The sequence below is a fragment of the Labrus bergylta genome, chromosome 10 (assembly GCF_963930695.1).
Source record: "Labrus bergylta chromosome 10, fLabBer1.1, whole genome shotgun sequence".
Classification (NCBI taxonomy): Eukaryota; Metazoa; Chordata; class Actinopteri; order Labriformes; family Labridae; genus Labrus; species Labrus bergylta.
In genome coordinates, this window is record NC_089204.1 from 6712650 (window position 1) to 6726724 (window position 14075).

General features: G+C 41.9%; 1 protein-coding gene across 3 annotated transcripts in view; it reads left to right on the forward strand.

Annotated features, from left to right (window-relative positions):
- The window catches only part of thada (THADA armadillo repeat containing), an 84168-nt gene that overhangs the window by 15498 nt on the left and 54595 nt on the right, over positions 1 to 14075 (forward strand). For all 3 annotated transcript variants that reach the window (XM_065959169.1, XM_065959171.1, XM_065959170.1), the window contains exons 22-26: positions 1409 to 1518; positions 3498 to 3630; positions 6203 to 6325; positions 8937 to 9059; positions 9377 to 9468. In XM_065959169.1, the coding sequence (XP_065815241.1) occupies positions 1409 to 1518; positions 3498 to 3630; positions 6203 to 6325; positions 8937 to 9059; positions 9377 to 9468 (581 nt within the window). The remainder of the gene's footprint in view (positions 1 to 1408; positions 1519 to 3497; positions 3631 to 6202; positions 6326 to 8936; positions 9060 to 9376; positions 9469 to 14075) is intronic.

Here is a 14075-nt window from a genome sequence, read left to right on the forward strand (position 1 = left end):
AGGGGCTGTTGGTTTTTATTTTTTTCCTCCTTTTCACATAGGGTGTTATTTATCATGCAGCGGGCCTTGCCACCCCTCCCTGTGCCCTCCGTGCCACCCCTGACTAAGTCGAGGCCTGCTCGCTCTGTGGTGGCGGTGATGCCACAGCTGTAATGACAGGGCAGTGCAGCTCAGCGTCCGCCTCGCCCTGCCGCCTCACCTGCTGCACACTCACCAGTTTACACTCTGCCACAGCGTGTGTGTTTGTATGTGTGTATAGTTAGAATAATGTCGCTAACACTATTACTAACTGGTTGGTTTTTCTGACGGTGGCCATTATGTGGATGTCTCAGCATCCTCATTTGAACACATTTGTCACGCTACTGACATGCTGCTCTCACGCTGCGTGAGCTCCATGCTCACTGGCTGCAAACCGAGCGACGTCTCTGAAACACACAAGCGAAACAGTCTGAAGAGGGATTAGATTACACAGTTAAGCACTTTTCTTTTTGCACAATCTGCTGTGGTGGTTTCAGTGGAAGAAGAATATTTAATGTCTAAAACAAAACGCTGCAGAAAGCTAGTCATTGTCATTGATGTCCCTGATTGAGGATAACAGATACTGATATTGAAATTATTCTGTTTTTATATTAATGTCAGTTCTCAGATTTTTAAACCTTTAATCAGTATCATGAATAATTGAACTTTTTACCTCCATTTCGATTAATTATTATTTTGTTTTTGTTTTCTACCCTCATAGTTCACTGTCATGCTCTCTACTGTAAATATGCTCGTCTATTAAAGCTGGGATGTGTTTTCTAATGAAAGAGTGCATATCTGATGAACTATTCTGTGGTTATTTATTGAATATTTCAAACTGAAATCAAAGCATCACTCGAAATGAAAACGACACATTTTAGTTTAAAATTAGAAATTAAGCCCTAGAATACAGTGAAGAAAATGTAGGGTGTGATACATTATGAACATTCATGGAGCTGCAATTGGAGATGCAGCTCCATGAATGCTACCTAAGGAGAAAAGTTAAATAATAAAATGTATATATATCATTTTTGACAAAAAGGTCAGCGTTTTGATCCGAACCAAAGGTTTGTAATCAGATGCACCAATAATAAACACAGCTACCGATATAATCTGTGCTACTCCCAAATCAGCCTGTTAAATCATTTTTGCTCTTTTGATTAAGTTCAGGAAGAATTTTAAACAACCGTAGCGCCCGTCTTCACTTACTCACTGCTCCCTGTCTGCTCTCTTCACATGTTCAGAATAACCCATCAAATAACTGATCTGAATGCTGTGATTTTATTTTGACCCTTATGTTCAATTAATTCTCTCTCACACACACACACACACACACAAATACACTCTCTGAAGTCTCTCTCTCTCTCTCTCTCTCTCTGTGTGTCTGCAGGTGGAGGGGGTCGGCTTGTACTTCCGTCAGCAGCTGCTGCAGTCTCGTCATCGTGGAGCCTTTGAACTGGCTTATGTGGGCTTTGTGCGCCTCACCGAGATGCTGTGCAGGTGTGTGTGTGTGTTTTTGTGTGTGTTCACATTCAGGGCAGAGGGGCTGAAAGGTAACACTGCTGAATAGCTGTACTGAGTGTTGGTTTGCCTTCTTGTTAGCAGGTGGCCGTGTCCTCTTAGTGTCACTCCTCAGGTGGAAGTATGTGATTACATCAAGACGTAATGATGTGTGTTAATAATCATTTATCTCATGAGCAGCCAGGAGAGCTGCAGGAGGACATTTAGTAGAATAAGAAAGTAAATCATCTTTAAGATGTTATCACAAGGAGCAAAAGCTGAAAGTGGCACTTTATTTTGAGGGGACAGAGTAGGAAATCAGAGGGGGGGGGGGGGGAAGACATGCAGGAAAGGAGCTGCAGATCGGACTTCAACCCACGCTGCCTCACTAGAGGACTGTATATGGAGCACAACCTAACAGCTAGGCCATCAGCGCCACTGAAAGACCCATTTTTAAACAAGTCTCATACAACTCCTGTCCTCTGCAACTCCTGGAAATAACTCCACAATGATCCTACTGAGGGGAGGAAACAAACCATCTATTAATTCTGAACAACACACAAGAATTCCTCACCCTGCTCTCCTCAGCGGTGGGCTGTGGAGGATGATTTGGCCCTGCGGCAGGTGACAAACCACAAACCCGACAATGTTGACTTTGAACCACCCAGCGCTGTTAAAACAAAACTCTCCTGTTTTGTTCTCGTACAGAAAGCAGTCTGGCAGCATGTTGTGTAACGAGGGCGACATTCTGGTGGTTGTGTGTGGGAGAACTGGGAGTGTGTGTGTCCTGCTCGGAGCTCGTGTGTGTGTGTGTGTGTTTTCAGTGTGTAGATGGTATGCAGGCCGTGTGCTGGGTTATGGGGTGTTGATTGCGGGGTGTTTAACCACGGCTGTTTGATGCTCTGGGATCTGGCTCTGCTGGCTCCTCTGTGTTTGCACTCTCTCACCGTGTCTCTCTTTTGCTCGTTCTCTTTTTAAATCTTTCCACCCCCCCCTTTACTTTCTCTGTTTTGTCTCTTTAACCAATCTCCTTGGTTACAATTGTACTTTTAAATAGTTTACAGCACTGCTTTTTTTTGGACACCTCAGGCTGCTTGATGAACTCAACAACCCGCCATCAACCCCACCCGTCTTATACCACATGAAGTCATTTCAAACAGATGTTGATGAGAAGTGTCGGGATGTAACGATACATCCCGTTACTATTATTCATACAAATATGAGCAATTTAAATCTAAATGACAGAAAAATATATTGCGATACTCTCTAACCAGCAGAGGGCGCTATCTGCTTTTGTCTTCTCCTGTTTGATGTCAGCAGCTGAAGAAAAGAGATGTACAGACTCGGCAGATGAAAGTATAGATTTTAACATTTTGTATCAAGATTTGAGCATTAAAAACCTGACACAGTTAAACCTCAAAACCCTCGCTAGTCAGCACCAGAATTACCACGTGGTTATACAAATTATCAATAGTTTGGCCCTCGATGCCGGTCTTTCCCCGCTCTTCTGCTCGGATGTAAACATGCTCAAATAATGCATATCATCTCAAAGCACTGAGGGGGTCTGCAGTATGATGAAGTAGATGTAAGCTCTGTCAGGTAAAAGTGGAATCTCAACCAAAGCGAATGAGTAACCACATTCAGTCCATGCAGGGAGGACTGAAGGCTGGTCTGATCTGACATTGTTTCCCTGGAGATGCCATGATCCTGTGTTTAGCTGCCAGTCGTAATTTAAATAAGAATTACCCTATATTTGGTACCTGAGACTTTTCTGTTTTGTTGTCATGGTATCGAAACAGGTATAGCAATCATTTTAATTTTACCAGTATTGTTTCAAAAGTTAGGGTTCTGTATCGTATCATCCCTCCTGGTTGTTTTTTGAATAAAAGCACAGATACATTTATCGATACCAAGGTGTGTCTGTGGTGTAAGCACATGTCCAAAAACTCATTATTTCTGCGTGTTTTTGTGTGTGTAAGGAGTGGGAGTCAGGCCCTGCAGCAGCTCCCCTCCCGCTGGCTGACTGAGGTTCTACAGGAGGTCAAATCCAGCGACCCGTCGTCCAAGCTGTGTGCCACACGTCGCAGCGCTGGAATACCGTTCTACATCCAGGTGTGTCATCGTTTCAGAATATAAACAGAACTACAGGAGCTACGAAGCATCAGAAGGGTTCTTGGAAGGTTTCGGTTTCAAGTGTTGTTAAGAAGCCGATGATGTTTCAAATGAGAGCTCTTCTTCAGGTGTGTGCGTGTATGTGTGTGCGTGTGTTTACCTTTTACAGTAGTGTAATCAGCAGTTCTTGGCATGCCACTGAAGCACTCATGCTGGAAGAACACTGAGTTTCTTAATCCATTAAGTTTTTTTATTACTTACACGGACACTCATTACACTCACACACACACACACACACACACACACACGGACGCACAGACACAGACACACACGGACGCACACACACAGACACAGACGCACAGACTGTCTTCTGGTTGACCTCCTCAGTAGTCATCTGTCCTGCACACCTCCAGCAGTGTGTTGTAATCTGTATCTAACGTCTCCAACCACCTGACTGACTCAGGGTGTTATTCACTCCCTTATACCCCCCACACCGGACCCACACACACACACACACACACACACACACACACACACACAGAATACTAATATTAAAGCTTGACAGTTTGTGTTTTATCACAGTGGTAATTTGCTGACATCACTGACTCTGCTGCTGTTTCAAAAAAAAAGAAAGTTCTCACATCTTTGAATTTAGGTTCACCACGGTCAGGGGAATGTGGAATGTTTTCTCCTTATATAATAAATGTTTAAGGAAATGGTCATGGAAACTCCAGATAAAGGCCGGGTGAAAAATGTAGCTGTTTGCATTCACACATGCAGCTCCTTCTACAAATTTCAGGAGGTTTGTGCAAGTTTGAAAGCACTGAATGTCAAGTAACACATAGCATTGATATAAATAATTATGTCATCAGAATCTGTTGGTTCCTGCGCCACTTCAGCAATGACTTACCTCCTGAAACTCCCCTCCCATCAAATAGGGAAAGTCTGTGAGGTGCAGGTGTGAGGTCTAGCCCTCCTGAAATTTTCAGGAGTGCATATTTGAAAACTGCTAAAGATTGGTATGGGGTTAAAAATCTGCAGAATTTTCCTTTAAAATGAGACTGAAAGGAGACAGAGAAGATAAGGATGAAGGAGAAAAGAAGGGGGAGTGGAGGAAGTCTGGCAGAAGTTTGAGGTCGACACCTTGGCAGAGCGTCCGGCTGCATTCCTTCACACAGAAAGACAGAAAGAGAGTCAGATCCGGGAACGCTGCCTCCTGCCCCCCCCCCCCCCCCCCATGCTGGTCTCGATCCACATGGGACAGACTTCACAAGAACAAGGCTAGACCTCCTCCAGCCACTCTGCCTCCCCCCTCTTCCCCCTCCTCCTCTATCTCTCCCTCACAAAGCTAACGTCTGAACCAAAACACAGACACACAGCTGGCTCCCATCAGCTCCTTCAGCAACATCATTCCTCCTCCTCCGTCTCCTGGAGCATAAAGATGATGTCACTCAGTGAAGATATCAGACATAAACGTATGCATGTGTACTGCTGTTTTACAGTCGAATGTGTGTTATGTGATTGAAAACCTCTGGTAACAGTGAGGGGCATGCATTAGTTTAGTTTCAGTGATATCTGGCATGGAGGCTTATACTGCATATTTACAGAACCTACCTTTGAAATGAGGCGTGTTATTTAATGCATCACACACATGTGCCAAACTGCACAAACAGGAATATTTAAAAGTGTTTTCCAGAAATTGAGAATAATATTAATTGTATTGATATATTGATACCACAAAAGCAATGAATACCTGTGGCAGTGTATCAAGAAATAAATTAATGTGAATATCTGAATGTTTTCTGTCATTGTGTCTGCTGTACTCTGCCTTAACAGATTACACAGCTCCGCAGAAAGCACATTTTTAAACAAGCTGTCAATCGTTGCATTTATATGGTTTTAAAGGTCACATATTCTCCTCCTCTTCAACTAGTTTAAATTCTCAGTCTCAGAGCTCCTCAAAACATGTGTGAAGTTTCTTGTTCTAAATCCACTCTGATCCTTTATTTGATCATGTCTATAAACCCCTCTATTTCAGCCCTGCTCAGAACAGACTGTTTCTGTGTCTGTACCTTTAAATATGTAAATGAGTTGTGTCTGACCACGCCCCCTCTCTGGAAGGGCTTGGCTGTCTCGGTCTTTCTTGCTCCATGTCCTATTGTTTACGGTGAGAAGGCAGACTCAGAGAGCAGAACAAACACCTAGCTGTGGGAGTGTCACCCACCTGGGGGAGGGGTTACTGCCCTTTGTGATGTCATGAAGGAAAAATGTCCAAACGGCCTGTTGGAGCACACATTTTCTGAAAAGTGGAGCAGGCAAAAGACGGAGAGGACTTTTCTCATCATTGGGGGGTTTGTAGACAGACTAGGGACACATATGTTAGAAAGTGCTGCATGTTGTTGCTGTAAGAGTCTGCCAGAGCATTACATTGTCTGAGTTTTATTATCCAATTCCAAATCCACTGAAGTAGAGATAATATGTCTGACATGTTTTTCTGTTGTAAACACGTTGGGACATTTTGACTCTTGTTGTTCTACACACTGACTCTGTTTGTGTGTTTGTTCCCCTTCAGGCTCTCCTCTCCTCTGAACCAAAGTCGTCGAGCTGCAGCCTGCTGAAGATGACCATGAGGGAGCTGATCGCGCTCGCCATGCCGTCTGCAGACAGAAACACAGACACTTCCACCGTCCCTCAGGTTGGACAACGCAGGAAATGTATTAAACTGTCATCTAGAGAAAAGCAGTGATGCTCTAGTCAAGTGGTTCTCAAACTATGGTATGCGTACCACCGGTGGTACGTGGACTCCCTGTGGTGGTACGCAAAGAAATCTCCACAATATAAAAAAAAAAACCTGTTCAGCATAAAACAACATTTTTTATTATTGTCACACTCTTACCTTATCTAGCTTGTATCTATTGGGTTGTATTAATATCAAATGTGTTTTCCCCTCTAAATTAATCTAGTTTTTGCAACAAACAACTTTAATCTGCTCAATTTATGCTCACACACAAACATAAACAACAACAGGAGTACACCTCGCGTTTTGAAAAGTTCCGCTCGATATTCCGTTTTTATTTCCGTACTGAAACAACAGCAAGCAGCTGTACATAACGGAGCCAGGAGAAGCTTCACTTTTTGATGCATGTGCGGACAGTCGCTCACCCTCTCTCTCTCTCTCTCTCTTGCTCTGAAGCTGATGTGATTCTGCTCTATTTTGCTATCTTAACACTTGGACCACCAACAGTCTAGACCCCCCTCCAAGCGCCGCAGCCGTCTTTCAGACGGCTTATACAAATGTAATTGTTTGTGCTCAGAAGCACACAAATAATGCATTTTTTTGATGAAGTTAAATACAACTTACTTTTATCTACAAACCAAATAGACTATCAGCATAAAGCAGGATTGGTAACCTTTTAAATGTTGCATGTTAATTTACAATATCTGTCTGCTTTTTTAGTGCGCCGTTTTTTACTGCTGCTCCACGTCTCTTGTTGCTAAAACACAAAAAAATTTAAAAAAAATTGCTAAAAAAAATTAAACATACAGAACTTTTAGTCTATTATATTGTTGGCTATATTGGGCTATGCATTTTAATAAAAACCCTGCAAAAAAAAGAGATAAACACCGATGCTCCTCCTCCTCTCTGCAACTGGGTTTGTTTCCCCAACATAGAGGAAATCATTGACCAAAACACACGCACACCAAAAACACGGCTATCTATGGGCATGACAAACTATATAGCCTACAAAAAGAACTGCAGAAATCCATAACAGATGCAGTGGCGAACAAACAAACAGATGAAAAAATAAACGATCAGCACCTTGGACAGCGCCGCGGCACGTAATGAACAGACCTGCGGCAAAAGTGCTCAACCTTTGCGGTGCACTTCCCACTCACAGGGCGCTTGCACCCCTTGCAGGAGACAATGGTCATATTTTTCTTGCAGTGCGTGTTTCTCTTACACTGCCTCCTTCTCAGCTCTTGTGGATGTTGTGGCTCCACAGGCACCGACGTCAGACTGGCCTTGACACGCAGGTGTTCCTTTCTCTGTTCCTTTGCCGGCTCAAGAATGAGCATGTATCTATCTGTCTATTTGTATATCCTATCTATCTGTCACTCTTTGTTAAATTCCTGCGCATATATATGAAGTCTATAAATAGAAACAATAACTAATACAAATTAAAACGACGCACAAAAATAATCCAGGGAAATGTATCATTTTCAACTGCTGTCAATATGAAGGCGGCGGTGGTTAGAGGTATAAATGCTCAGAAATCTTGTGTGTTTTATTTTAGTCACACAAAAACATACAGGACACATATTTAAGAAAAGTCATAGGATGAGAGGCTCGTAGTTTTTATTTAAAAATAGTTATTTGTATTATAAAAATCCAAACCGTCCGTCACACGGTCTTGGCGGTTCTAGTGTTAACACTCCTCAGGAGTTGAGAGGGATGTTGAACGCAGAGACTTATAATACAGCGGCTCTGGTTGCACAGAGCCTGCGGAGCGCGCGCCTGCACTCTCTCGCGCTCTCTCTCTCCCCCGCTCCCTCTCGCTCTCTCAGGCACGCAGCAATTTTATGAATAAATGAAAAATTAAATAAGAACAGGTTGGAAATATACTAGGGACCAGTTATCGTCTTTGTGTGGGAAACACTGGAGACTAAATATTCTCAAACAGGTTGTTGGTATAAAGTTGTCATTTTTATTGTTCTGCACTTTTTTTTTGATTTGGGCAAATGTCAGAGTTGTGTGGAGTTTAAGTGCCAGTTCTAGCCCTTAGTAGTCCTATAGTGTGGCTGCCAACAGTCAATAATAAATAATATTCTTTTCATTAATTAATTTGCCTCTTGCGTAAAATGTGTATAGAAATAGGCCTACAGTGTATTTTAACATCTACCATAATGGTGGTACTTGGAGTTATGCCAAATATTTTCAGGGGTGGTACGCAGTCTAAAAAGTTTGAGAACCACTGCTCTAGTCGTTTATTATTTTGCTTATCCAAGAATCTGCTGGTTATTTCCACATGAATTCATCGTTTATCGTTTGGTCTTCAAAATGTCAAAGAGTGATAAAAAGAAAGCTCATCATCGACTTCCCAAACCCAGGAGGAGACGTCCTAATATATTTTTTTCTTACCGTCGCTGTAAAATCCAATGACTCCTCTCTAGATCACGTGTAGAAGTTGTGTAAATGTTTTGTTAATTGTTCAAAACAACAGTGAGCTGTTGTTTTGAACAGACACATAGTTTCCTTCATGGTCGTTTTATTGAAAATGTAACAGAGCTGATGTTGACTCCCTCAGGTCCACGCTCTGAACATCCTGCGAGCTCTGTACAGAGACACTCGTCTGGGAGAAAACATAATTCCCTTCGTCTCGGAGGGTCTGCAGGCCGCTGTGCTCGGCTTCACCTCTCCTGTGTGGGCGGTGAGTCTCAACAACTCTTTTTCTTTTCTCTGAGTACCTGTTTGAGTTTAAAACCCTGAATGTACATCAACTGGAGTGCATGTTGCACTCTCCAAACCCAAATGACTAAATCACATCTCTCATGAGCTGCAGCTCTGTGCTCACTCGGACACAACTCAACTGACATTTTAGTTTGCAGCAGCAGAAGTGAACAGAGCCGACCAGAGTATCTGATTCATCCTCTTTCTGAAGCGATGGTTTGCTCTGTTTTCTTTTTACCGTCTCTTACTCTCTGCCCTCCTCCCTCACTGCTGTGTTTTTGTTGTTTCCTTTTCCAGGTGAGGAACTCATCCACGCTGCTCTTCAGCACTCTGATCACGAGGATCTTTGGAGTGAAGAAGGGGAAGGACGAGCACTCGAAGAAGAACAGGTCTGCTGCTCCTTGCTCTCTCACAGATCCACTTCACTGTCATGTGCATCAAAGCACAACGAGAATCAGTGGTTACCAGTCATGTTCGCCAAAAGACGCAGTGACCTGTGCATAAATAGGTCAAATGTAGCTCATATTGAATACTTAATATGAAGAAATCAGGTACATCCTGCAGGTTGAGGTAATTCCACCTTTTTCGGTTGCAGCCAAAAGTGTCAGTCATCTTTAACGTGGTCATATTCATCCTGACTCTCAACACTTTTTTGTCATTTGCTTTAAGAATGTTGTTATTTATGACTGCCTAACACTGAATATAATACTTAGCTATATCTTCAAAAAATATGAAATGTATAACAAAGCAATCAATTTAGAAAAACACATACTTTAAGTACTTTAAACCACTGATTCTCAAGTGGTCAAAAAGTCTAAAAATCACTTTTAAAAAATGTCTTTTGTGTGATCTCTTTGTTCTGTCACATGTGTTGTACAGTCTGAGGTCCAAACTGCACAGTTTTTCATAAAACAAATATCATAGGTTGAAAAGTATCTGAAATTTTTGGTGGCAATTTCTTATCAAGGAGTTGATGGTGGGTCCTGAGGCTAGACCTGTTGAGAACCACTGCTCTAAACCACGTGTTTAATCAGTGGCTGTTTGACACCACCAGGGGGTGCTGGTGTAACATCACAGTAGCAGTTCTCAGTCCGCTCTGACTGTTCTTCTCATAATACAAAAGTTCAGACCTACATCCACAAACTATGAGAGAGGCATAAAGAGAGAGAGGAACAGAAACACACACACATCATCAATGATTTATCGTCAATGAAACAAGGTCCTTCCTGTCAGTGCTGCTCTTGTCAGCTGCAATGAATAAGGCTCCAATAAAAGTGCAGATCATTGTTGCAGATGTGAAAATGTGATCAGAAACAAACCTTCATTCACAAAGCTCCACGTGTTTACTGATGATGATTCATCTGAACACAAGATCAGAACTGTAAACAAACATGCTCACAGTTTGAGAATGTTCTGGTCTGAGTGTGTTTAAGGAGGTGTTTGCACTACTCCTGCTCGGCATCACCAATTTATTATAAACAAATCTCAACGTTTCGTCACCTTGACCTTAGTCAAGTGCGTTCTCAAACAATCCTGCCATGATCTTAAGAAGACAAAGCTCCGCCTACTTCATGTGCTCATGTGTGAGAGATTTAGTCTAGACTAAAGTTTAGACTAGAAGTGTCTCACAATCATCAGTAGTAACATGTACATATTATATATGAAGGCAATGACACCAATCAAAATACAAATTTGACTGGCATTAGATCAGAGAAAAAATGTATATAAATAAATCTATCAATGAGACTCTACAACAATACAAAATGTACCTATTAACAAGGTTATTTACAGAGATATCTTATCTATGTCATATCAGGCTGAGCAAAAAACTGCAGTTCCTCAAGTGTCCACCTGAGGCTGGCTGCACAATCTGTCTTCTTTGCTTTGTTTGTTGTCTTCTTTGTTGTCTTCTCCTTCATCTTCTACTTTTTGTCTTCATCGACATTGACATCTAGTTCTTTTGCTTCTTTGTCCTCTCTCTCTCCATCGTCTTTCTCACCTTCATCGTCTTCTTTATTATCTTCTTTTTCGTCTTCATCCTCTTCTGCTTCTTCTTCTCCTACTTCTTTGTTTTCTTTGTTATCGTCTCCATCATCTGGTTCTTCTTATCCCTCTCCATCTTCATCTCCATCTTCTTCCTCCTCTGCTTCCTCTTCTTTTTCATCCTCATCTTCTTTTTTTGTTTTCCTTTATGTCTGCTTAGTCTCATTTGTCTGCTTCATCATCTTATTATTATTTGTCTTCATCTTCACTCTATGTGTGTTCTTCTTCATCCCCTTCATCTTTGTCTTCTTCTTTGTTTTCTTCTTTGTCTTCTTTGTTTTCTCTGTCGTTTCTTCGTCTTTGTCATCTTCACCTTCTTCTCGGGGTTTGCTGAAGGTTAATCAAAACGATAAAAATGAACCCCTCTGGGTACTTTTGATGATTCAGATGGACTTTCAGAGGCTGCTCATATGCTGACACATTTTCAGATTGAAGTGTTGTGATTAGCAGAAACGTGTGCGGCATAAAAAGCCACTAACCTACAAATGTTCTAACAATAACAACTGCGCCTGAGAAGCTGTCAGTTGGCTGATATCTCACTTTGGAGGATTGGATGTTGATACGATGAAGTGAGGTGGAGGAATCTGTTGAACATGTCTCAGTTTCAGTCGGAGGGTTCTCGGCTGTTCTGCTCCGCTCTCACAGACTGTTTGACAAATTGTGGGTTTGTTTCTGAGGTTTCTGGAAGAGTCTTAAATTATACCGCGCTCCCAGCTCATGTCAAACATCCATCTGAGTGTTTGGAAACCTGATAATGAAACTGATAGATAGCAGACGTGGGTGTTTTCTTTTTTCAACATGTGTTTTATGATGTGTTGAATCCATCGTAGGTGCAGCGACAGGTGGAGACGCCACGACGAGCTCCACAGGATTATTCAATAACCCAGAATAATAATGATGATGAAGTATCAGGGATGCAACCTAAATAAAGCTTTATTACGCACCAGTGATTTACCTGAACTGTGCTAAAGAGATCAGAAAGCAGGGCACAGTTTAGGGAGGAGCTACTTCCTGTGATTGACAAGTCGTCACCACAGTGAGTGTGTTTACACGGACTTGAGTATCCCCGGTTTTTATCAGGTTTTAAGTCTCCAGTTTTTTGTTTGTGTATGTAAAAATCATGTACCGATGTTGAGAAACAGGATTTTGCCAACGGGAGATTTCTGAAAGAAAACGGGATACTGTAGCATGTATATACAGTGGTCTCATTTCTGTCTCATTTCAAAATTGCCTCGGTTTGTGTTGTAAAAAATAAACATCACCGACGTCTGCACAAGTAAGATGCATTATTCAAGAAACCATGAAAATCTCATGTATGCAGGGATATGAAATTCAGGTTTCTCTCTGTGCATGTAAACACCAGATCCTGCAAAAGATAAAAACCAGGATAAGACTCATAAACGGGATACTCACGTCCACATGAACACACTCAGTTACTTGAAAAGTCTTTTTCAGTGTTTGTTGTACTTAAGGACACTCTGAGGACTCGTCTGTGTTTTCATTGCCTGTTTTTGTTTGAATCCTGATATCAGCTAGCCTAAATTATCATCCTGTTTATTATCACAGTAACCTCAAAACACAGATGCATTTAGCTAAAACAAGCTAGCACTACCGTTAGCAGTAAACAGGCTGTTAGCTCTCCTCTCTAGTTTCAACCTCTCATCCAAATATGGTCACTTCTCGCTCCCAAAACGATTTTTAAAAAGCGAGTGCCAACATGCTACATTTAGAGCTTGAAAAGAGAAGTCAGCAGACTAAGAGATGACGTGAGGTCGGCTACGTCCTCCTCTTCTATAAAGACTGTTTAAAACATTAAGAGAACAGCGCGGAGAGACAGGAACTTCAACTCAAAGCTAATTTGCACAGTTGATTATGTGTTCATGAATCATATGTTATATCATCGTCTCAACAGTTTCACATTTTGTGCAGATCTTTTTGATATCTTGCTGTTTAATCTGAGACAGAGACCCATGACGAGGACTCCTTAAATCAGACATGAACAATGGAAGTCTGTTCTGTCTGGCTGCAGGACTCTGAGGGACTCTGAGGGATCTGTTCGGAGGTCTATATCGAGCTCAGCGCTGGTTTGTTAGCTCTCAGATAATCCAGGCTAAAGTTTCACAGGGCTCCTCTCTGCCCGCTTCTCTTTCCTGTGTTTCTATTGGCCCCTGACACTCGCACCAAGCCGACGCTGCTCATGTTTATCTCGTCTGTTTCCACTCCGGTTTTTAACCCCCCCCCACCGTGATCTCCCCCTCCTCATGTCTGCTGCTCTCTTTCTGTCTTATTATCCGTGTTTGAGCTTTTGGTTTCACATTGAAGATGAAAGTAATGACGGAGAAATGTAGCATCAGATCTCTATAGAGCAGTGGTTCTCAAACTTTTTAGACTGCATACCACCTCCAAACATATTTGGCTCTCCAAGTACCACCATTATGGTAGATGTTAAAATACACTGTAGGCCTATTTCAACACACATTTTACGCAAGAGGCAAATTAATTAATGAAAAGAATATTATTTATTATTGACTGTTGGCAGCCACACTATAGGACTACTAAGGGCTAGAACTGGCACTTAAACTCCACACAACTCTGACATTTGCCCAAATCAAAAAAAAAAGTGCAGCACAATAAAAATGACAACTTTATAACAACAACCTGTTTGAGAATATTTAGTCTCCAGTGTTTCCCACACAAAGATGATACCTGGGCCCAAGTATATTTTCGACCTGTTCTTATTTAATTTTTCATTTATTCATAAAATTGCTGCGTGCCTGAGAGAGTGCGTGAGACTGCAGGCGCGCGCTCTGCAGGCTCAGTGCAAGCAGCGCCGCTTTATTATAAGTCTCTGCGTTCAACATAGCAAAACTGCCTTTTCAAAATAAATCCCTCTCGACTCCTACGGAGTGTTAAGACATCAAAAGAGCAGAATCACATCAGCTTCAGAGCAAGA